Consider the following 22,662-nt stretch of genomic DNA (forward strand, 5'->3'; position numbering starts at 1 on the left):
ACGGATAGAGTATTCGAGTTGTGGATATTCAGATCATGCATGTGAGATAGATCACTGAATGGACTTGGAATTTTCTCTAAGTAATACTTGGCAAACAAGGACTTTCTGGTTGCCGTTGCTATAGTTGCATTCTGACTGGTGTTGTATCAATCGCGGCCTCGCGACCAAGAATTCTCATATTGAACACTGTTGAATGATGGGATGGTAGCGAATCCAGGGCCTAATCTTGCAGAATTACACTGAAGTGCGCCTAAATCTGCGTAAACTGCCTGGCCTAGATGGATTATTTCCTAGGCTTCTCCCCGCGAGGCACTGCCAAACAATCACCATCGGATGCAAACTCTTCACCCCCAACAGTCTTTCACCTTGCAACAAAACAAAACAGCGGGCGAATTCGAACCCAAACTTCATCATTCCAAATCTTTTATTTTTGCTCCTGTCACGGCATTTCACCAGAACTACTGATTTCCATATCGCTTCTGCCTCAATAAAACATGAACAAAACACCGAAGCTGACAATGAAGGAAAGAGACAGCTACAAAGACAAGATCACGAAGGATAAACAAAAACCCAAGAAAAAAGCACCACTTAATTTTGGCGACTTGAGTACTTCACCTACTGCCCTCTCCATGACGCCGTCTCGACACCCCAACACCCCCAAGACTCCATCACGAGAACAGCCAACCAAATTCGAACAACCTCCCACAGCGCCGGGAGAGACACGAGCGATGTCTAACAACACATCCCAAAGGAAGAATTGGAATCCGTTCACATACAACTCGCAAGACCTTCCGGTCTTTTCAAGCAGTAATCCTGTTGACCCGCCCCGTGCAGGAGCCAATTCCAGCTTTCGGTCTTCCGCCTCGGAGCGCTCTCGAACAAGCGACACGGAAAGATCTTATTACAGCGATGCATTCAAGATTAAGACACTTGAGCAATGTCTATCCTTGAAAGAACGATATCTATCCATGCCTCCCGCGGCACACGCCGATCAAGAACCTTTTTGGAGCCGAGTACTGGAAATGCTGGAGCGAATGCCACTTACCAAAGGCAAATTTAAAGAGTGGAAAGAAGCACACCGAGCTGTTGAGAATTGGTGCCAAGTTCGGCGTTCCTACCTCAAGGAGAACAGATTGCCCGCGGTATCGCAAGCACAGCCTGAACTCGAAACCGCCATAGACCAATGGAACTTGGTCTTTGCGCGGCGGTTTTGCAAGATACACAGTGGATACTTTACAAACACCATACTGCCTGAGTTTGTAGAAGACAAACTGAAGGAAACGGTCAGAAATGAGGTGGACGGATGGATCGCCAACAGTTTGAAGGAGCGTCGTGACGAACTACAGAGGCTTTCTCAACCTACCTTTCTCCCGAGTCATAGCTCCTTGAAGGACTGTGACAACGCTATCAAGGAGCTACAGACTCAGTTTAAGGCGGCCCAGACAGATGAAAGCCAAACGCGTGAGTCGGAAGTTGTCATGTCGATGGTCTTGAAGCTCCAGCCAGGGCTGCGCACTGCCATCTCGCAGTACTTGGATGGTCAAACTGGAGTTGCAGGACGTACGGAACCTGAGGGTAATCAGCATGATAGCGAGTTTGCAGACTCGCGAGAGCGCATTGGCTGTAATATTCCTTCAAATGGGCCTTCTGTGCGAGGGTCAGCTCCTCCAGCATCTGTAGCTCGCCAGACAATTCCAACACCTCCAGCATCTGTGCCTTCTACAGCACCCCGCAGCACTACAAGTTCTAATAATCCGACAGCTGGGGTCAAGAGCGAGCTTTTTGAGAAGAGCGAGGGGAATTCTTCAAAGAAGAGGAAAGATTCAGATCTTCCGAACCGGAATACTGCAAGCTCTAGGAAAGCGGAATCTGAGAACGAAAACATCCCGAAAACTATGTCACACAACGAAGCAAAGCGACCGCGCTTAGATGGCGGCCCTGGCGATGTGCCTACCGCGGCCGACCTCAGACTAAAAGGCAAGAGCTATGGAAACAATGTGACCGAATGGCGAGGACCTCAGATGCACGATAAACTACCCCCGCCACGATCACCCCCTTGGAGGCGAAACGCCCCCACTGGATACCGCAGTGATGGCCGTCGCAGCCCAGAAAGATCTCACCCTCCTCGGTACGACCAGTATCGTGAAAACCGACCACAAGATCACTACAGGGAGGGCCGATACCAAGACTCTTACAGACCACCGCCCAGAGCAATGCGCGAGACTACGGCCGATTTCGAAGGGATGACGATCCAACAACAAAACATGTCCCTACTTCGACAAATCAAGAGGGTGCAAGATATGGTTGAGAAGAAAAATTGAGATGATGGGGTTGGAACCTGAAAGCTGGACTGGAGTAAATTCGGAGCTATGGGATCGACTGGCAAAGAAGATATTGAATGACTTGGTATCCTTGTATGTAAGACGATACTAGGAACCGATAAATATTCGAGATCGAACCATCATGACCTGACTGTGGATGAAGGATTGGGGATGTTGCATGCTAGGGCCAAGAGATTTATCTATCAGATAAATTCGGGTAATTTCACTGTGAGGATAAAATCCTGCATCATGTCCAAGATTGTATTCATGAAGTGACTATACGTTCCTGATCGTTAGTGTTAGTGGGCATACCAAAGCATCAGAAAGATTGCCCTCTTGAGACACAAGACAGGAAATTAGTAGGCCAGCCTGCTACTTCAATTGGACTTATAAAATTGTTTATTGTTACATTCAAAAGCTTAGACATCAGCGTTTCTGTTACTTATTGGGCATGATACTGTCGTGTCGTTGCTGTCAAGTACCTAGAATTGACTCCAAAAAGGCCAAAAAGGAGGGGTCGTGGAGAGATCCAATAGCGGGGTTTGGGGGGTTTGAGCCGCGAAGAACGGAAAAGAGCCGCTAGCGGGCCAGACACGTGGGGCGATTGGACCCTAGAAACAAGGGAGGCGAGCCAAAGACGACGATATTCTTTGCTTGTTGCACTGTAGAGCCCAGCTCAGTGAATATAACAAGTCAATGGTTTATTTAAAAACACCCAAGATGCAGACTGTATCTTGAATCAATAAAACAAATGTCAGTCCCCTGTTTACGCCACTGGACATGCAGTCAAATCGGGAACCAACTCCCTGAGTCCCTCCCACGTCTCCACTTCTTCCTCCGACCCTGGACCACTGATGCCAAGACAAGGGGTCCCGCCTTTAACTCAACAAAATTCCCAACAGAACGGAAGGGGGAAAAAATTCCATCTTCCTTTCTTCCAATTGACATGGATCGATAAGGACCTTTTACGATGAATGGAACGTGCGCTGTATACGGAACATCCGATTCTTTTCTTTCTTTTTGTTCCCCACTGAAGAAAACACAAGTCGGAGAAATATCCCCGAGTTTCATATCATCAGTTGGAAGCACCATCCCTGAGTTGGTTGACAACCATTGAGTTTCGGTTAAAACAGTGTCAATTATCGACGGATATTTGTTCGGTAATGCAGTTGTGACAGACACCTTTGCTTTGCTGTGCCGCATTCATTGATTCCCCAGGTTTGACTGCAGCTCAAACTTGGCCTACAACAAGTGACGATACGATATACGTACTCTGTACTGTACTGTGCTGCGGATGACCGTTCCGTAGACATAAGGTTATCTTAGCACGAGCTGACCATTCATACACACACCTCGGTCCATGCCCAAATATCTACAGAGTACATGCACTTTCACATGTCGATAAACACAATCTCTGCTATCCATGATGCGTTGCTTCACAGCCATCAAGTGACAAAACCGTCAGCTGTCTGTTTAACCATCTCGATACTCTAGAGAGGCGATTATCATCAACAACCTCTTGTCAATGCCATCAAACTCTCCATTCCCCACAACGGTGCCGGGGTGGAAACAATTAACCAGATTTATCTCCCTTGTCCGTTGTCTGAGCTTTTTTCTCCCGCCTTTTAATAGCCAATCGTTTTGTGTTCAATTCACATCGCATCGTCAACAAAAAAAAAGCCAGCCACGATCTAGAAGGGAGGCCAAGGGAGCCCTGTCTTGTCAGGTCTGGGCCGCTAAGAGGTGGTGCTTGTGGTCGACGTCGACGTTCACTCCCGGTTCCCCCCGTTTGTACCTCCCAAGGGTTTTTCATGACTGATTCACATGTCGATGATCTCCAGCCCTAAGCAAGCTTGGAGTCCACTCGGGACCCGCAAGAGCTTCCAACTGGAACCCCCGATTTGAACCTTTGGGAGGAGGGGCGACCTTTTCGAGTTTGTATGTATGTTTTGGTACTTTGGGACAGTGAGGCTCGTCTCGGTTGAATGCTCTAATTCGACGCCATCAATTACTATCAAGAGGCGATACTGCATTTGTGTTTCACACATCAGCTTTGTGTATCGTATCGTTTGTACAGTGCATCACAGTCCAGCATGATAAGCCACTCTTGTTGCTGTCGGCCAGGTCCCGTTAGTGGAAGTAGATCCATTCTTCAGGCGGTGTGAAGATCTGAACCACAGTAAAGAGGCTGAGTGAGGTATTGGTATTCGTCACAGTGAATGTCCGTTGATGGCAAAGGCTTGAAACTTTGAGAGGCGTCAGTCGTCTAAAAGTTATACTGCGCGCTCTTTTGTTCCAGAGTCGGCCAGACTTGGGAGACGGTCTGAGCTTTGACGACCCTCTATAGCAGCACGGATACACAGATTATCAACGACATGTCAATGGAAAACAAAAAATCTTGTAGACACCATCAGGAAAGCCATCTTATCTGATGACCGTAGCTGAGAAGCTTAATTGGAGTATGGATACCTGTGAAAATGTCCCGTGCAAGTGCAGACTTGGCGGTTCAGCCAGCCACCATCTGCGAGAGTCCCCAAAAGCCAACTCAACTTGCAGCAAGATTCGAGACAGAACGGCCAGCTGTCGTAAAACCAAGACAAGCACCCACTAATGAGACGGCTGTCCCGTCGGGACGCTTCTGGTTCTGGTTCTGCTTCGGTACATGGGAGCCATGGATTGCCACTTTCAGGGGTGGGTTCGCCCAGGACCCATTTTCTAGCGCATTTTCCTGGGGTACGGATTTTTTTGTTAGTGATTTAGATTGGGCGTCTATTTTCACACTTTGTATTGAAGCAATTGTATTGCAGACAGAAATTGTTAAAGAAAGGATTTGGATAGAATGACTATGTGAAAGAGTGGTAGTTAATGATAGAAATCTAGGTAGCAGGTAAATTCGCTTATCGGTCATTGCATAAACCTACTGCTACTGTACCTGTCTCATCTGAGGATTGTCGATCTTTTTGCCAGAGACAGGAGTAGGCATGTACAAGACAACAACAGAGCAGCAGTCTCTTCATTATCGTTCCACCTTTGGTTATTCGCCCGCATTCGCCGCCGCCGTCTTTGCTTTGTGTTGCCGCTACGCTGAGAGGTTAGGTAGGTTACTCGTCCACTGTCCCGCCCGCGGCAGGTACTTACACCTGCCCTTTTTTCAGGCTCCACGTACCCCCCAACAAAACGTTTTTGCCGACAAGCATCCACGTAGGACAGCTACTTTAAAACTTTGGCCCCCGTTGGCCATCTCGTAACTCGTCTTCCTTCCACCTCCCTTCTTCTCTCCTCTTGAACAGTTTGCATTCGGCATCTCGACTTTCTCTTCTGTCGGCCGTATACCTTCTTTCAAAATGGCGTCAACTTCGGCTCTGCCCAAGCAGAACCCTGCTCTTAGACGCACCGTCACCTCAACCACGGCGACGGATACTGAGTCTGCTGCTGTCTCTCCTTCAGACTCTCCCCGCCACTCGGCCTCTTCCACCTCGCTCTCATCTCTCTCCGAGGTCGATATCGCCAAGCCCAAAGCCGAATATGGTGTTATGCTTGACACCTACGGCAACAAGTTCGAGGTTCCCGACTTCACCATCAAGGAGATCTACAATGCCATCCCCAAGCACTGCTTCCAGCGCTCCGCCCTCAAGGGATACGGATACATCCTCCGCGACATTGTCCTTCTTTCTACCACCTTTGGCATCTGGTACAACTATGTGACCCCCGAGTACATCCCCAGCACTCCCGCCCGTGCTGGTCTCTGGGCTGTCTACACTGTTCTCCAGGGTCTTTTCGCCACCGGTCTTTGGGTCATCGCTCACGAGTGTGGCCACGGTGCTTTCTCCGACTCTCGCCTCATCAACGACATCACCGGCTGGGTCCTCCACTCTTCTCTCCTCGTCCCCTACTTCAGCTGGCAAATCTCCCACCGAAAGCACCACAAGGCTACCGGAAACATGGAGCGTGACATGGTCTTTGTCCCCCGAACTCGCGAGCAGCAGGCTACTCGTCTCGGCAAGATGACCCACGAGCTTGCTCACCTCACTGAGGAGACTCCCGTCTTCACTCTGATCATGCTTGTTCTCCAGCAGCTCGTCGGCTGGCCCAACTACCTCATGACCAACGTTACCGGCCACAACTACCACGAGCGCCAGAAGGAGGGCCGTGGCAAGGGCAAGCACAACGGTCTTGGCGGCGGTGTCAACCACTTTGATCCCCGCAGCCCTCTGTACGAGCACAGCGATGCTAAGCTCATTGTCTTGAGTGACATTGGTATCGGTCTGATGGGTACCGCTCTGTACTTCCTCGTCCAGCAGTTTGGCTTCTACAACATGGCCATCTGGTACTTTGTCCCCTACCTTTGGGTCAACCACTGGCTCGGTAAGCTTCTACCCTTCCATTTTGACGATAAATACTGACCTTTATAGTTGCCATTACTTTCCTCCAGCACACCGACCCTACCCTTCCCCACTACACCAACGATGAGTGGAACTTTGTCCGCGGTGCCGCTGCTACCATCGATCGTGAGATGGGTTTCATCGGCCGACACCTCCTCCACGGTATCATCGAGACTCACGTCCTCCACCACTACGTCAGCAGCATCCCCTTCTACAACGCCGACGAGGCTACCGAGGCTATCAAGCCTGTCATGGGCAAGCACTACCGTGCCGACGTCCAGGACGGTCCCCGTGGTTTCATTCGTGCCATGTACCGCAGTGCCCGTATGTGCCAGTGGGTCGAGCCCAGCGCTGAGGCCGAGGGTGCTGGCAAGGGTGTTCTGTTCTTCCGCAACCGCAACAAGGTTGGCACTGCTCCTGCCGTCCTCAAGGCTTAGATAGGGTCAGGTTATTGAATCTCACGGAATATCTGAATGTTTGAGCGTTGATTGTTCCAAGCTGGTTTCTGGTTTACGGGGAGGTCTCGTCGTGGATGTGGCGGGGCATAGGTGGTGGATGAAAAATAATTTTGACATTAGCATTGAAGATTGAGCAATAGAGCAAAGATAGACGAGGCAGCACTCGATAAAAAGATCAAACCATTATTTCTTGGACATTTTTTACTTTTGTATTGTGACAGGACTTGCTTTGTTTTTGAAGGGTTATGCTGGGTTGAAGTAGTTTGGCTGCGGGTTGTTCGGATCTCGCAAGTGCTCCAACGATCAGATTGCGGGGAAAGAACAACACGTGCTCGATGACCAAGACCAATTTCCATGGTATCGGCACTTGACAATGATTTCGTATTGTAATTTCGTATTGATGTTTAGATCATTGGATTTGGAGTTTTATGGGTCTGCATGAAAAACTCTCCGGGTGGCGCTGTTAATCTTTGAAGGTATCCAGATGTGTAGATCGCCTTGTGTTGCGGGACATAGAGCCTAAAACCACCGAGATGCTGAAGATACGGTTCTGATGACTGGAAAAATTAAGTCGGGTTTTTCAGACCGTGTGATCACAAGTAAAGTTTGTACGTATATATTAAATTACAATCAAAACTCAAGTATTGTCAACTTACTCATAGTGTTCTATTTAAGGTTGGCTTGTGTGAAAAAGTCAATATATCAGGGGATGCCCAGCTTGCCAGATGGGTGAAAAATCTTCTAAATTTTATATTATATAAAGCTCTTCCGTAAAACTCTCTATCGATTCTTCAGCATTTTAGGCATTTACTGTCGTGATGTGATGATTGCATACAATGTAAAATCGAGTATCTGTGATCCTTGATATCACTAAACTATTTCTTCTTCTGGGTCACTGAACCTAAGCCCAAGACTTTTTAGAATACTCAAATTCTAAACATCTTATGAGGAAAGTAAGTTGTTAAAAGAGACGTTCATTTAATATGATAGGCCTTCTATCCCCATAGAACACATACGTGGCACAGCAACGACTGAACTCTATAACGAGAGTCCTATAGAAGGAGCTTCTGTTGAGCTGTACGCACAGCAACCTTTTCTTCCTCCTGCCTAACTAAACTGTATCCTGGTATCCCATAAAAACAAGGTATCTGTGCCACGAAGCCTGTCCTTTTTCTTTCTCTTTACACCTCAAAAACTCCAACAAATCACAAACGCCTGCTCTAAGCCAATATTACTTCATTAGTGGTTATCCGACTTTGGTACCCTTTTACAGTACATTATACCATCTCTACAATGCCGTTACCTTCGGAATCCGGTGGCAGCAGCCATGAACTCGCCCCTTCTTTACCCTTGGGAGTTGGAAGCCCGGAGGCGCAGAGTGGGCTGGAACCGCAGCATCAGTCGTCGCCATCAGACAAGTCCACTACTTCAGATGACACTGACGAGAACAACAAACATTCCAAAGTCACAGAAAATGCTTTGAAGAGGCCTGAGAGTATCGAAAACATCCGATCTATAAAGAAATCAACATGAAAACTGATACCAAACCTTCAGATGATACCAAACCCTCAGACAATACCAAGACTTCAGAGAATGCCAAGACATCTGAAGATACCAAGATGTCTGAAAATACAGAACGTCCAAAGCACGAGAACCCGGGCTTCAATGACGACGAAATGGCGTTGTTGCTCTTGGAGAGTCACGTGGAAGCTTGTCATCGCGTACGAAATAGATTCGCCAAATACTACCAGAGGGGTTCATAGGATGATCCCACCATGTTCATTTCCAGCTTGTATCAAGTGTTATGAGGAGGGAGAGAGAATACGAGAAGTCTGAAGTGTATTGTTACTGGAGTCCAAGAGCTCTCAGCACTGACGTTATTTTCCTTGCGGAACCATTCTAAGTTGTATCGTTATGCGACTAGCAACGAGTTGTCATTATGGGTTAAGCGTTATGGAGGAAGTTAGTGGTGGTAGCGTGTGTGCTAAACAGACCATGAATATAATAACTATTTGCACTCTCTTCATCATCAAACATCCGGTGTGGTGTATCGGTTAGCATACCGCGTTTTCATCTTGAGAGATCCGCGGCGAGCGGGGTTCGATTCCCCGCACCGGAGTTCTTTTCTCTTTTCTCTTTTTTACTGCCATCATAAGATCATGAATGACCCCTTAGTTCCATTTGATTTTTTTTTAAACATGATATCCGTTGGTTCGCAAATCATTATGGAAGAACATTTGTCTAGACACTGAGAGATTTCATTATCTGTGATGTCGTTCTAGAACTGAGCAGTTTAAGTTGATCCTGGAATGTGATACCAGTGGCAAAACCAAGAACATGGAATAGTTGTGATGGGATTGCCAGGTCACCGGACCATATGGAAATATTTCCAATAATTTATGTAGATTATTCGGATGATCAACTCGATGTGCATCGCCATTACTGTGGCTAGACTAGTAACATTGTTAAGAAATCTACTATCTAGTCTAGAGTATATGTCATACTATCATGGTGAATTTAATTTCTATCGTGTTTCTCTTATGAATGAGGAATATGACTACCTCTCCACGGTACTGGAACAGGCTACGATTGGATAGGTCGCATCGATTCTTAGGGTCCAACACCTCAATGGCTTGCAGCAGATGTGTATCTCAACCAAGAGGCTGGAATCCCAATCATCGTGGTTGAATGTATAAGGACTGTGGAAGCACGTCCTGTGATTATTGGCTCATAGAATAAGAATATTGTAGCTAGATGATGCAACAAATCAGCGCATAGCTATATGTTACAGTCGTATGTAAAACTATAGTTCATTGGAAGATGCGTTGGGGGAACAGCTCTGATAGCCTGGCGTCTTGTTAGGCGAATCTCAAAATGTTGCGGTTAACCATGAACCCGGAAATAGCGTTGAGTTTAAAATGAACATGTCTTGGCCTGGTTAACACTTGATCAGCGTTGAGACAACGAGCCAATTAAAGGTACGTCACTTGAATTCCAGTCACCGCAAGCCAGTTCCGTTGACAGCCAACAGCTAACGGAATCTCTAGTTTCCGGGGAAGTGGTGCATCACACAATTCATGTCTTCTGTATATCGTACTGGTAAGTATAATATTCGCAAACGTCTTAATGTGAGATTGAATAGGTGCCAGGTGGGTAATGGAACTTCCCGGTATCACCGTAGTTAGCTTCCATGCGCCATTCAACAACATGAGAGATGATATGCGACTAGGAACTCCGTATATTTTGGGGGGACCATTGGCGTAACAAGATTAAGCGAAGAGTATCACCTGTTACTGACGATCTATCGGTGCAAGGTACAAAGTGACGTTGGGAGTGATGTGTATCTTGATGAGGCTCTTGGACTATGCTCAAGACGGCAATGGCGTTTTGGGTGAATATGACTAGTCAAATTAATGGTCTGATTTCCGCCTCTTGACAGGTAAATTTTTGTGCCTGTCCATCATGGTAAGGGAATCATGTGCCCGTGGGGTAAGGCGTAAAGTTTGATCATCGACGTTGACCCAGCCTTGCCCCTTTCTGAAAGGTATGGATCGACCATCTTTATTCCCTTCATGGCTACTCTGCAGATACTGTTGGGAAATACAGGTTACATGTCGTATTAATGACTAGGTTGTCGTATGTGATAGTGCAATGTGTGTGGTGCTTTCCGAGGAGAGAGAAATGTAGACCCCTGTTTTGAGGCTGCGCCAAGCCGAAGCCACTGGGAACAAGATCCGGAAAAGGTGTCAGGGGACAATGACATCGGGAATTGTTGATAGGGCTGTAGTTGATGAGTTTATGTTAGTAGAAAGTGATACAGGACTGTGTGCTTGCGGTGAGGCTTCTCATTACCTGTTGTGCTTGACAAAAGATACTGCCATAACTGTGAAAAGTAAATCAAGCAAGAACAACAGTACCAGGCTGATTTCATGACCAAGAACAGACTTACTACCTTTGTCCATTCTTCAGTTTTCTCTAACTGCAGCGCTAAGAACGCCGTTGAACAAATGTGTTGCTTGAGACCAATTAATAGGAATTCGTTCATACTACCCAGAAGCCGTTGATGTCGTTCCAAACTTAGTAAAGTGAAGAGTCACATGGCGCTATCTTGTCAAGATGGTCACTTTCTAGCCACGGATGCAAGATGAAGCGCGGATCTAGAGATTGACTCACGAGCTATAGATTGTGAGATGAGGCTAATCACATGAACCTACCTGATCTACATGACACCCATACATGGCAAGTGTGATAGCAGGTGTCTTCTCTTGTTGAACCCAGAGGCGTAAATGACGTGCACGTGAGCTTGAACTCATCCCAGGCAACTTCAAGCATCTTCACTTTGAACAAGCAAGCAACAAACAACGAGCAATTTCACTCTGGCAATACCATTGAATTTTGCAAGCCTCTTACGTACCAAACCGGGCCGCAATCATAACCCCACAGCCGTATCGTTTCCAGCATTAGCTTGACCGTTTTTCTGCTGAAAACAGCAACATCCCCAAATTAGATAGTTGACAGCAAACGTTGGGAATCGAGGCACAGACTAACCGCATACTTTGAGCTATCCTCGGTCACTGAGACATTCCTTAGTCCCGGCGATCGACGCGAACTATCTTTTTCTCAAGGATCTGCAGGTCTCTCCCCAGACCACCATGCTGTTAAAGCGAGGTTCAAAGGTTTGGTAGGGCCAACTAACGGGACTAGACTTGATTTCGACTGACAACAAGAACTAAAGATATGTTTAGCTACGTCGATATGGTAGAGGATGAGCGCAAGGTTTACCCGAAATCCAATACGACAAAGGATCTGCAACCAAAACGGGCCACCGGTCGAGGCTATACCCGACGTTCACTGACCTACATCATTACCTCAAAAAGTTGATTGCTTGGCCGTATCCAGAATGGTAATTTGAACATTCCTATGTGAATAATAGTCTCTGATGAGATCAGTTGTGATATATCGCAAACTGTTAGTAAAGTTTGGACAATTAAACTTCTACTCATGGTGCAGTACTACACAGGTTATCCTCGAACTTATGGAGGTTTCATGACGACATTCTAGTCGCTGTGATAAGGATGTCGTAGTGCCAAGCCAGTCCGAATGGATACCCAGAGTTCTTCACTATGAGGATAGAATTCATGTATATAGTTCGAGGATCATCTCATCGATACCCCGGATCATCAGGTCGATCAATACCAATTCCAACAACCAATTCCAACATGGCTCATAGAATGAGCTGGCGAGCCATAGTGGCCGCAATCTTTGTCATCACTCCAACACCAACCCGTTCTGCCCCATGCGAAGCCCAGCGTACCGGCATGCTATATGCTGGAGGCTGTCCCCTACCTGGTGTGTGCAGTTGGGGAACTTGCAACACTGTCACTATCGAACTTGACCCTCAAAATTGTGGAAAGCGTGGTAACTCATGCGAGCCTGGTCAACTTTGTGTTGCTGGTGGATGTTATTCTCTCGATACTGGGTCAAGCTCGCAGAGTTGTACTGTCGCCTGTCAGCCTGGCCAGTGGTGTGATGGTGGCAGCTGCGCTCCTATCGAGGTGATGACCAACCCTCGTCGGTGTGGTAGTAATAGCACAGCATGTGATCCAGGATCTCTGTGCGTCAATGACAGATGTCAGAAGATCGACATCGGCTCAGACCCAACGTCCTGTGGGGCTTCCAACCAAACATGCAGCGCAGGAAGCTGGTGTCTCGATGGAATCTGCGTCCCATTCATCCTCGGAACCAAAGTCCAGTCTTGTAAAAAGACTAGCGAATGCCCCTTTGGCGCCTCATGTCGCGGCGGATTCTGTCGCCAAATCTCCATCTCCGCAGACACATACAATTGTGGTGAAGGCTCTTCAAAGAACTGCACCGCCGGTCAACTCTGTGTTTCTGGGAAATGTCAATCGTTGAACATCACCGAGGAGGCGGAAACTAAGAGTTGCGGTTCCTCTCAAAAGGGATGTGACCCTGGTTCCTATTGCTCGGAAGACAAATGTTTACCGATATCCATCTCGATCGACCTATCAAAATGCGGTGATAGCTCGTCACCCTGCAAGGGCGGTCAGGTGTGCGTCTCTGGCCAATGCATCAGCAATTTAATTGACCAAACGAACACCCAAAGAGTCGCTTGTGGTTCTGGGGCCGGAGGCCCTGGAGCGCGCACTCCTGGAGGAGCCCAGAATGGAAACAACAGCTCTACAGGAGGAAATGGTGGCAGCTCGAGCGATGAAGATGGTGGATCTTCCCAAACCTCAGCTGATCAAGGAGCCTCTTCAGATGGAGGTGACGACTCTGGAAACCAGGACGGACAGTCTTCGGCCCAAGATGCTGACGGAAGTTCGTCAGGAGACTCATCAGCTGGCAATGACCCAACTTCAGGCCAAACCCAGGGAGGATCTGGGGGAAGCTCCGACGGCGCTGCAGGTACAGATGCTCCGGATTCTGGCTCTAGCTCGGGTAGCAATGGACAGAATGGTGCAAACAACGGCCAGGGTGCCTCTATTCCTGCCTGCACTCCAGCATGCACCGGCAACTTGGTATGCATCAACGGCCAGTGTTCCACGGTCCAGAGCCCAAGTTCTTGTGGTACCGCAACCAGTCGTCTTGTTCGCTTGTTGAAGCGTCAAGCGACAGCGTGTCAGCCAGGCTTTTCCTGCATCAACAACGAATGTGTCTCTACGACCGGAGCAGTGAACTGTGGTGCATCAGGAGTCAATTGTCCGTTAAACTACGCTTGCATACAGAATTCCTGTGTGGCACTCGGCGATCCATCTTCCTGTGGAGGTGACGTCTGCGGCAGTGACGAGGTTTGCTTGGGCAATGTATGCACAACAAACGCTGGTTTGGCTAGCTGCAGAAACGTGTCTTGCGCCACGGGAGAAACTTGTCAGAATGGAGCGTGTGTCGCTATCGGTAATGCCGGTTCTGGAGGTTCCTCCAATCCACAGGGAAGCAGTTCGGACAGTGGAAATACCGGCAACAATGGTGGTAGTTCTTCCTCTGGTGATGGAGCCAACGACAACGCAGATGCGGGCCAAGGAGGTAGCGGCGCTGAAGATCCGGAGCCACAAACTGGTAGCACACAAGGCCAAGGCTCAGGAGGAGACACTGGAAGCCCCGGAGCTGGCTCATCATCAGGAACAGGCTCTGGATCAGGTGGTGACAATGGATCTGGTGGCGGATTAAACTCTGCCAATGGTTCAGGCGACGACTCTGCTTCCGATGATGGTGCTGGTGGCAATACGGGTGGAGGGTCGAACGAAGGTAATGGATCTGGAACAAATTCAGGATCAGGATCGGACTCGGGAGATGGCTCGACTGGATCATCCTCAGGCAATAGCTCTGGTTCTGGCACCAGCGGCGACGGCAATGCTGGTACCGACCCAGATGCAGGATCCGGCTCAGGCAGCGGGACAGATGGAAATGGCGACAACCCTGGGACAGATCCGAGCACCGGCTCACCTGCTGGGAATGGATCTGGCTCTGGCTCTGATGCTGGGTCGGGGTCTGGGTCTGGAGGTAGCGATGGTGGAGATGGCGACAACCCTGGAGCAGAACCGACTACTGGCTCACCCGCTGGCAATGGCTCCGGTTCCGGCTCTGGTTCTGACGGCGGTGATGATTCCGGTGGAAGTGGTGGTAATTCTGGGTCAGACCCCATCACTGGCTCGCCTTCTGGGAATGGCTCTGGGTCTGGAGATGGCGATGATCCCGGCGACAACAGCGAGCCTTCTGACAGCACTGGTACGGGTTCTGATGGCAGCCCTACTTCAGCAAGTGGCGCGACTCAAAGTGATGATTCTCAAGGCGATGGCTCTGGAGGCGACAGCACTGAAGATGGTGGCGCTGGAGGTAATGCCTCACAGACTGCATCACCGCCTAACCTGACGGGAGAACCCGAAGGAAATGGTTCAGATGGTGATGACAGCACTGATGCCAGTGGTCTGGAATCTTCGAGCACATCAGCGGATTCTGAACCTGAAGAGTCAGATGGTGCATCCCCACCAGGGGGCGATGGTTCGGGAACAGCAGATCCCACGGACGGTACAGCACAAAGTTCTATCCTATCCGAAGGTGCACCTATCATCAACCCCGGCCCAACTTCAACAACTTCAACGGCCTCATCGACCTCATCTACAGAGGCAACTGCTACTAGTACCGGAATTACAGGAGGCCTTCAGGGGAATCCATCAAGTAGACCAGATTCTGGAGAAAGTGACTCGTCGACTACAGATGTCGACGGCGATGGTAGTACTTCGGAATCCACATCCACGAATACTGGCGGCGGAGGCGACTCGTCAACTCAAACATCTGGAACAGATGGATCTACGACTACCTCTACTGTGGATAGCACAGATCCTGAAGACCAAACAACCACAAGCAGCAATCTGCCTTCCGAGACTGGATCTACCCCTTGTACGGTAGACGAGGACTGCACCGGACTTTCCATCGGGCTGTGCGCCCTCTCTGACACAGCTTGCATTTGCCTGAATTCTGTTTGCCAACCAGACCCCGACGTCAGTAGTTCCTCTACCGGCATAGATCAGGGAGCTGAAACGACTGGATCCTCTGATGCTGAGCTAACTGGCACTGGGTCAACCAGCACTGAGCCAACTGGAGCTGATCCAACTGGTGCCGAGTCAACTAGTGGACAGTCATCAACAGTCACCAACCCCGGTACTTCACCTACCGATGGAACTCAGACGCCCTGCTCAGAGGACAACGACTGTGTCCTCAATGTCGACCTTTGTGTTGTCGCAGGAATCAACATATGTGGTTGTGCAAATGGTGTCTGTGTTCAAACCACTGACCCCGAGACCGTTTCCACACTTTCCGCCAGTTCTACCACAACATCCCAGACACAGGACGCGGGCAACCCTGGGCCCACGGATGGCTCAGACCCTACAACATGTGCTGAAGACTCTGATTGCGTGGCGAATGCTGCTCTGTGTCTCGATGGTTCGTTGAACCTTTGCACTTGTGTTGATGCTGTCTGTGTTTTGGGAACTGCTTCCGGCAGCAACACTGCGTCAGCAACGGATACGACTTCTCAGACTCAGACCTCAGATGGTTCTACACCGACCGATGGCACCGAGCCCACCAGTTGCAGTGAAGATGATGACTGCGTTGTAAATGCTGGTCTATGTCTCAGTGGAGTATTGAACATTTGCGCCTGTGTCGACGCTGTCTGCGTTCCTACCAATGACCCTGATGGCAATCCTGCATCATCACAGACCCAAGACGCGGATCCTGGTACAGTGACAAATGGCGCCGAGGTCACAGCATGCACTGATGATAACGACTGCTTGGCAAACGTCGGGTTATGCCTTGACGGTCTATTGAACCTTTGCACTTGCGTCAACGCTGTCTGTGTCCAAGACACAACCCCCAGCAGCACTCAATCTGCCGATGGCACAGATAATACAGCAACTCCCGGCGGAGGTGGAGCAGGCAATTCAGTAGCCTGTTCCTCATCTGACGACTGTTTTGCTGATGCATCACTATGCATAGTCGGTGGACTCAATCTGTGTATATGTTTGAACGCGGTCTGTGTTCTTGCCAGCCCCAACTCAAATAACGGCGCAACCGATGGTGCCGGCTCAACTGGCGGAGATCAGGGCGCAGGATCAAACGGCGGCTCCACGGCCACTGGTTCAATAGACTGCGCAACAGACCAAGACTGTGTAGCTGCTATTGGAGCCAGCGCATTAGGTCTGTTTGCTTGTATCGATCTCATTTGCGAACAGACTGCGACAGCAACAGCATCTGTTCCCTCGGCCACCGGAGTCTCTTCTGCGAACGATGCCACATGCACTTCCGATGATGATTGTGCCACTGCGCTTAGTGCCGGGATTTTGGGTATATTTGTCTGCGTCGACTTGCTTTGTGAGCGAGTTTCCAACACCAACACGGTGTTTTCAACTGTTACGACTGGCACCACCTCTGCTCCTACTGCTGGTCCGAGCGATACGGGCGACAACACGTCTGTATCATGTTCCATTGACTCGGACTGTACCGTGGCAGGCGAGACATGTTCGTCAGGTGTCTGCCGTGCGACAACTCCGAGCACTGGCAGTGGAGGCAACGACCCATGTAGCGACACTACTGACTGCCTCTTATCAGTCAACCCGCTGTGTGCGCTTGGTCTTTGTGTCTGTCTCAGTGGTGTCTGCGGTCCCGACTCAAGTCAGATGGATACATGTACATCAGACGGGCAATGTGGAAGTGGGCAAACTTGCCAGTCAGGTGTTTGTGTCGACGAGGTTACTTGCGACACGCGACAAGATTGCGTGGCCGACCTTAATCTTTGCACGATTCTGGGTATCTGTGTTTGTGTCAACGGACTGTGCCGTTTGCCGTGAGAGGTTTGCTTTTCCTTTCTCTCCCATGATATACGATTTGTCGCAACGAATTAATTCATTTTTGTCTTGATACTCCGAGGATAGCAACTTAGGATGGACTGTCGCTATCTTGTCGCAGTCTGTATTCAATTCTACTGTACACACGATTTAATATTACTTTCATTGTAACTCAAGCCTTTCTTTTGACATTGACTTGATTGCTTGTTTATATATCCAACGTGCGCATCTATTTAGCGTTATAGGCGGAGTATCGGATCAAGATTATCCAAAGAAAATTAGAAGAAACCCAGCGCTGAATCATTATCGTCTGCCCATTCATACGTCGGCACCGATATTCCGGCGTTGGACATGGACTCGCACCATGTGTTGTAACCGCTGATGATGGACGCAGCTTCATTCTCTGCTACATTTGGCATAAAGGATGGGTTTTCGCAGTAAGTACGCGTACCATCCTCGTTTAAATGCGGCCAGCAAAGCTTGAGCGTGATGTCTCGGCACTTCGAGCTGTTGGGGTTAAGCTCAACCATACCACCCATGACGGCAAGGGAAGCTTGGATCTGCGAGCGCCAGTCGGGAGCGAGAGCGTGATGAGGGTTTTGTCTGAGGCAGTGGACAGGGATCAAAGTGGCATGGAATAAGAAGTACCTGCTTAGTTAGCTGACTGTTACAGTGACAGGATTTAGGGAGACGTACAGAATGTAGAAAGCAGCCAATCTGGAATGTGAGCGAGATGTCCAGTAACTTTGGATGTGCATGACAGACTCTTTGGCCGCGTCAAGACATCTAAACACTGCCAGGTTCTCACTGCTGGTCAGATTCTGCTGAGTGTTTTGTGCCGATGATCTTGCCCATCTGACCAAGAAGGGCCTGTACATGACAATACGAAGATTTCTGTAACGCCACTCTGAAATACCCATACCAAGGCCGTATTCAGAGTCTGGTGGTGGAACTGTACGGTAGTAGTATGGCACTTGTGCCAGCCAAGAGCCGATGCATACGTCGTCTAGAGTAATGAGCTCTGTTGCTGAAGGGAAGGGGCTGGTTATGAGACGGTTGTAGACTGTCATTGTGCTGAGATGGTAGGCTGATTGGACTCTGATGTATGTGTACATGGTTATACCGTCGACTTCTGGTGGACAGTGGGTTGAGTCGTGGGTGAGGTCCTGGAGATGTTAGTAGTTGAACTTGTTGTGTTGTGATATATACTAACCTTTTCATGTATGTTTTGCGGGAACGCTGTCTCGACACCAGCCTGAGGCCAGTTCAGCGGCCTTCCATAAGTAATGGTAGCGCCCACATCGAGCACACACAAACACCACCATATCCTACGCCTCGTCTCACTTTGCAAAGGCGACAGACTATTTCCCTCCAAATCTTTATGAAGTCCCAAGCCGATCGCCAACCTTATAGCAAGTCCGCCATAGTTGAACCCGGTATTGGGCTTATTTCTTTTTTGCATATAGTTGGATGACAAGCTAAACGCCTGTACTAGGGTGAGATTTCCAACTTCGAGATAGTTTGAAAACAAGCTTTTTTGCGCTGCCTGGAAAATGGGAAGGTCTGTTGCGTCGGCCACGTTGCTGCTCGCAAAGGATCCCAGCGCCGCGAGGATATTTGCGAGGGTGTTCCAGTGACCTTTGTTGGCGCAAGGCAGTGTCCCTGCGTATTGGGCTCGGAAGGTGGGCTCATGGACGATAGGGAATGTAGGATGATAGAAGACGAAGAATGCGTCGATGAGGTTTTCGACAGCGACTCTGGTAAGCATGGCTTGTGAGCGGAACCATTGTGAGTGATCTGAGTGCTGCTGGAATAGAGATTCGATCTCGTGGAGTGCAACATCGTTGTCGACCTCTTCACCGTCAGGACGGGCTGATAGGATCTGTCGCAAAAGAGCGGATCCAGACGCAGCTCCATAATATCCTCTCTTCTGGTCACCGATAGTCAAGGAAGCCATGCCGTCCATGATAGCTTGAGATGGGTTTCCGTCAACATGATTTGTTATAGACCAGCTGGCTGGATCATAGGTTCCCCAGGATGTTTCCTGCTCGTTCCATTCAAAGTCATCGGCCGTGGCTGGGGCAAATTCAAACGCAGCGTCTTGTGAAGCAGCCCATAGTCCAGCACTAGCTTCCAGTTCACCGATGGGTGCTAGAAGGAAAGGATCCGCAGTTAGGTTCGCTATGTTGGATTGGCCTGCCAAGTAAAAGCCAGGGTCTGTAGTGGGAGTTGGTAGTTGCATGAGATTGTCTGCAGTGGTAGCAGGCAGGCTGACTAACCCGGGGGTTTGTGCTGGTGTTGGCTCTTGTACTTGTAGTGCGGGTTCTTGTGCTTTACTCTGAGCTTTACTTTGAGCTAGTAATCCTTCTTTGGACTCTTCTAGCATCTCTGCGATTTGACTGTCGGTGTAGTGGCGTCGAAGGACAGTTTCAGCTTTTTCCAGACGTTCTTCCAAGAGGGTGAGTTGTCTATGTGTGAGTGTCAGTGTCAGTGGCAGTGGCTAGCGCTGAGTGAAACCGAGCCGTTGATCGGCATGGCGCATATGTAGTATACCTTCTTGTCAACCTAGTTCTACTATGCTTGTCGTATAAACAGTGACGCCTGTACTTTCGACAGATGGTGCAGACGGGCATGACACCGTCGCATTTGACTTTGCGGCGCCGACATTCGCGACATGTTGTAGATTCTTCTGTTGGTGGTGGTGGTGGTTCATTTCTGGGAGTAGCTTGCGCTGGAGCAGGTTTTGTCGTGTTAGTGTCCATGAGTTTTGATGAGGTATGTTTAGTTGTGCATTGAAAGTCAAGGATGGAGATGAGTCTGGTAGGATTCAAAGGGTACGAACGAGTTAAGAAATGAGATGACAGTCGCCCTGGCCCCTGTTCATCCCCGCAATTGTTCTTGGCCCCCAGTATAGAAAACAGTTAGCGTCCTTTCGGCCCGACTTAAACACGAGCTCTTGCTGTAATGGGCATTTAGGGTAGCATTGTAAGCTGACAGTTTGTTACACAAGCAAGCATTAAGATCAGCTGTGAAGTGTGTTGTCAGTTATGTGTTACACATGGGGCAAATATAGGTTGTGGACTATAATTAATATTTAGTATTTAACCCAGACTATTTGTAATATAGTGCTAGAATTATATCTGTGTCACGTTAGACGACTTACCGTATGCACTCAGCCGCCAGACATATTTGACACATCCTTAACACTTTGGAATAATCTTGTGACAAAACCAAGTACGTAACTATAAATTTGAAAGAGCATGATTACTGTATCAGATATTTAACTAACTTGGCCGTCTAAATGGGTGAGCCTCTGTATTCAAAACATATTGATCCAAGCTGATGAGGTCAGGCGGTGAAAAGATGAGGTAAAAGTACTTCAGCGTCTCTGATAACCAGAAACTCTCCATGGAATCTGTTTGCTTCGTATCCACGTTGACGACATCCTCAATAGCTGCGTTGCCAAGTGGAGTGGCTGTGTAACGAACAATCGCCTGGAACATATCCCAAGCCACGTCCTGCCAGATCGGATCCGCTGTGATGCGGTACATGATAAAGATGCTCTCGATAGCTTCTGGACGGAGGAGATATCTTGGGTCTCGGGCATGTCGAAAACCCGAGGGAATGTCATCTCTTGGAGGGTTCCAGCGCTCCTTGTCGTACACGCATGGTTCTAGGCTCGGACAGGCCAAGAGGTTGAAGATCTCAGGCATCATTCCTGTAGGGAACACTTTGTATGCCCAGCCACAACCACGGGCAAGTCTTTCCCCAATCTTGACATGCTCTTCGATACCCAAAAGCTTGCCACCAAGGGCAAACATACCTCCAGTAAAACATGTAAGATGCTGGCTCTCGGTGCTAAGCTCAATCTTGTCATTGACACGAACGTCGCCAGAAAACAAGACATCATCTTGATCCGGCAGCATGGGTCGGTAAAGCAAGTGCTTTGTCACCACATCCATAGCTGTGCGGTACATGATGGGATAATTCTCATCTATGCCGCCCAGAAGTGCATGCATCTTGGGCAGATACTCATACAAAGAGTCAGCTAGGGCTCCGAGAGAGAATGTGTTGTCATGGGCCTGCTCGTTTTGAAAGTCGAGGCTGACAGGCCACATGCCAGGCAGTAGGGTGCTATTTTGAACCTTGACGAGAAACTGCGTCACACGATCTGTGGCATCGTAGAATTTAGGATCGCCTGTCAGCAAGGACAGCTTGGTAAACTCCATGACCAAGGAACTAGGCGAGGCAGAAGGATCATGGACACCCGCGATCTGCTTTCCTTTCCTGGCATCTTCAAAGTTGAGCCAGAAGCCAGGCAGTCTGTTAGGCGTGTCAAAGGCAACATAAAGCATTTCCCCCAGCTCAATAGCCTTCTGGAGTAATACTTTCTCGTGACTTAATTCATAGGCACCAAGAAGACCACCAAGGTGTCGAATTGTCGTTTCAAATAGATTGACAGCACTTTCATGAGGTTTTCCCCAGTCAAGAGTCACAGCCGCTTGGGCAGCCTCGCCGAACTCTTCGTGGAGACCCATAATCCAGAGCGTGTCCAGAGAGTCCACCAAAGTTGCTGCCCATCCTCCAAAGGTGTCTTTTCCTTGGGCAGTAAGAGGCGTTAATTCATCCTTCATCCAGGCATACTTCTTGTACGACCTATAACTGCGAAGAAACTCATCGCGGACAGCCTTTTGGCGAATCTGCGTGCTTGAGGTTTGACGGAATTTGCTTGAATCAGCCTGGACACGAGGCAACTTGTGAGGCTTTGCTGTTGGTAGAGGCTTGATAGACGTCGGAGGATGAAATTGGCGCAAGGTTGACCAGTCAAATGTGCTTGGCACGAATTGTAGATGTAGCTTTGGGGTTGACCTGGAGACGCCTGATAAATGCCAGAAGAGAAAGACAAATAGAACTATAGCGACCAGCGCTTTACGCGATGATAAAGAGACTGGTCCAACGCGACAAATCATGGCGTAGAGACTCAGTGTATGATGAAGACTCAGAACAAAAGTTGGAGACGTTGAGAACTGCTACCTAGTGTTGCCGCCAATGAAAGGGAAGAAGGGAGAGAAGCAAGATTGCATCAGTTAAATGAGTTTAGCCGCCGTCGAGTGGCCTAAACGACATAGCCAATCATGAG

The 22,662-nt window shown here is 48.9% G+C and overlaps 5 protein-coding genes across 5 annotated transcripts; 4 read left to right on the plus strand and 1 right to left on the minus strand.

The window, feature by feature from the left end:
- Positions 1–494: 494 nt before the first annotated feature.
- FPSE_04514 (uncharacterized protein) lies at positions 495–2,321 on the plus strand (the record flags this gene model as incomplete). The annotated part of the gene is made up of 1 exon (XM_009257632.1): positions 495–2,321. The coding sequence occupies one exon, from the start codon at positions 495–497 to the stop codon at positions 2,319–2,321; it is 1,827 nt and encodes a 608-aa protein (XP_009255907.1).
- A 3,344-nt stretch (positions 2,322–5,665) lies between these two features.
- FPSE_04515 (uncharacterized protein) lies at positions 5,666–7,140 on the plus strand (the record flags this gene model as incomplete). The annotated part of the gene is made up of 2 exons (XM_009257633.1): positions 5,666–6,686; positions 6,734–7,140. The coding sequence occupies 2 exons, from the start codon at positions 5,666–5,668 to the stop codon at positions 7,138–7,140; spliced, it is 1,428 nt and encodes a 475-aa protein (XP_009255908.1).
- A 1,314-nt stretch (positions 7,141–8,454) lies between these two features.
- FPSE_04516 (uncharacterized protein) lies at positions 8,455–8,924 on the plus strand (the record flags this gene model as incomplete). The annotated part of the gene is made up of 2 exons (XM_009257634.1): positions 8,455–8,656; positions 8,716–8,924. 2 exons carry the CDS (start codon positions 8,455–8,457, stop codon positions 8,922–8,924), a joined length of 411 nt encoding a protein of 136 aa, XP_009255909.1.
- A 3,456-nt stretch (positions 8,925–12,380) lies between these two features.
- On the plus strand, positions 12,381–17,525 carry FPSE_04517 (uncharacterized protein; the record flags this gene model as incomplete). The annotated part of the gene is made up of 1 exon (XM_009257635.1): positions 12,381–17,525. The coding sequence occupies one exon, from the start codon at positions 12,381–12,383 to the stop codon at positions 17,523–17,525; it is 5,145 nt and encodes a 1,714-aa protein (XP_009255910.1).
- A 275-nt stretch (positions 17,526–17,800) lies between these two features.
- On the minus strand, positions 17,801–22,492 carry FPSE_04518 (uncharacterized protein; the record flags this gene model as incomplete). The annotated part of the gene is made up of 5 exons (XM_009257636.1): positions 17,801–18,170; positions 18,219–18,688; positions 18,736–19,990; positions 20,130–20,253; positions 20,812–22,492. The coding sequence occupies 5 exons, from the start codon at positions 22,490–22,492 to the stop codon at positions 17,801–17,803; spliced, it is 3,900 nt and encodes a 1,299-aa protein (XP_009255911.1).
- Between the last annotated feature and the right edge of the window lie 170 nt (positions 22,493–22,662).

Source organism: Fusarium pseudograminearum, chromosome 3 (assembly GCF_000303195.2).
Source record: "Fusarium pseudograminearum CS3096 chromosome 3, whole genome shotgun sequence".
NCBI lineage: Eukaryota > Fungi > Ascomycota > Sordariomycetes > Hypocreales > Nectriaceae > Fusarium > Fusarium pseudograminearum.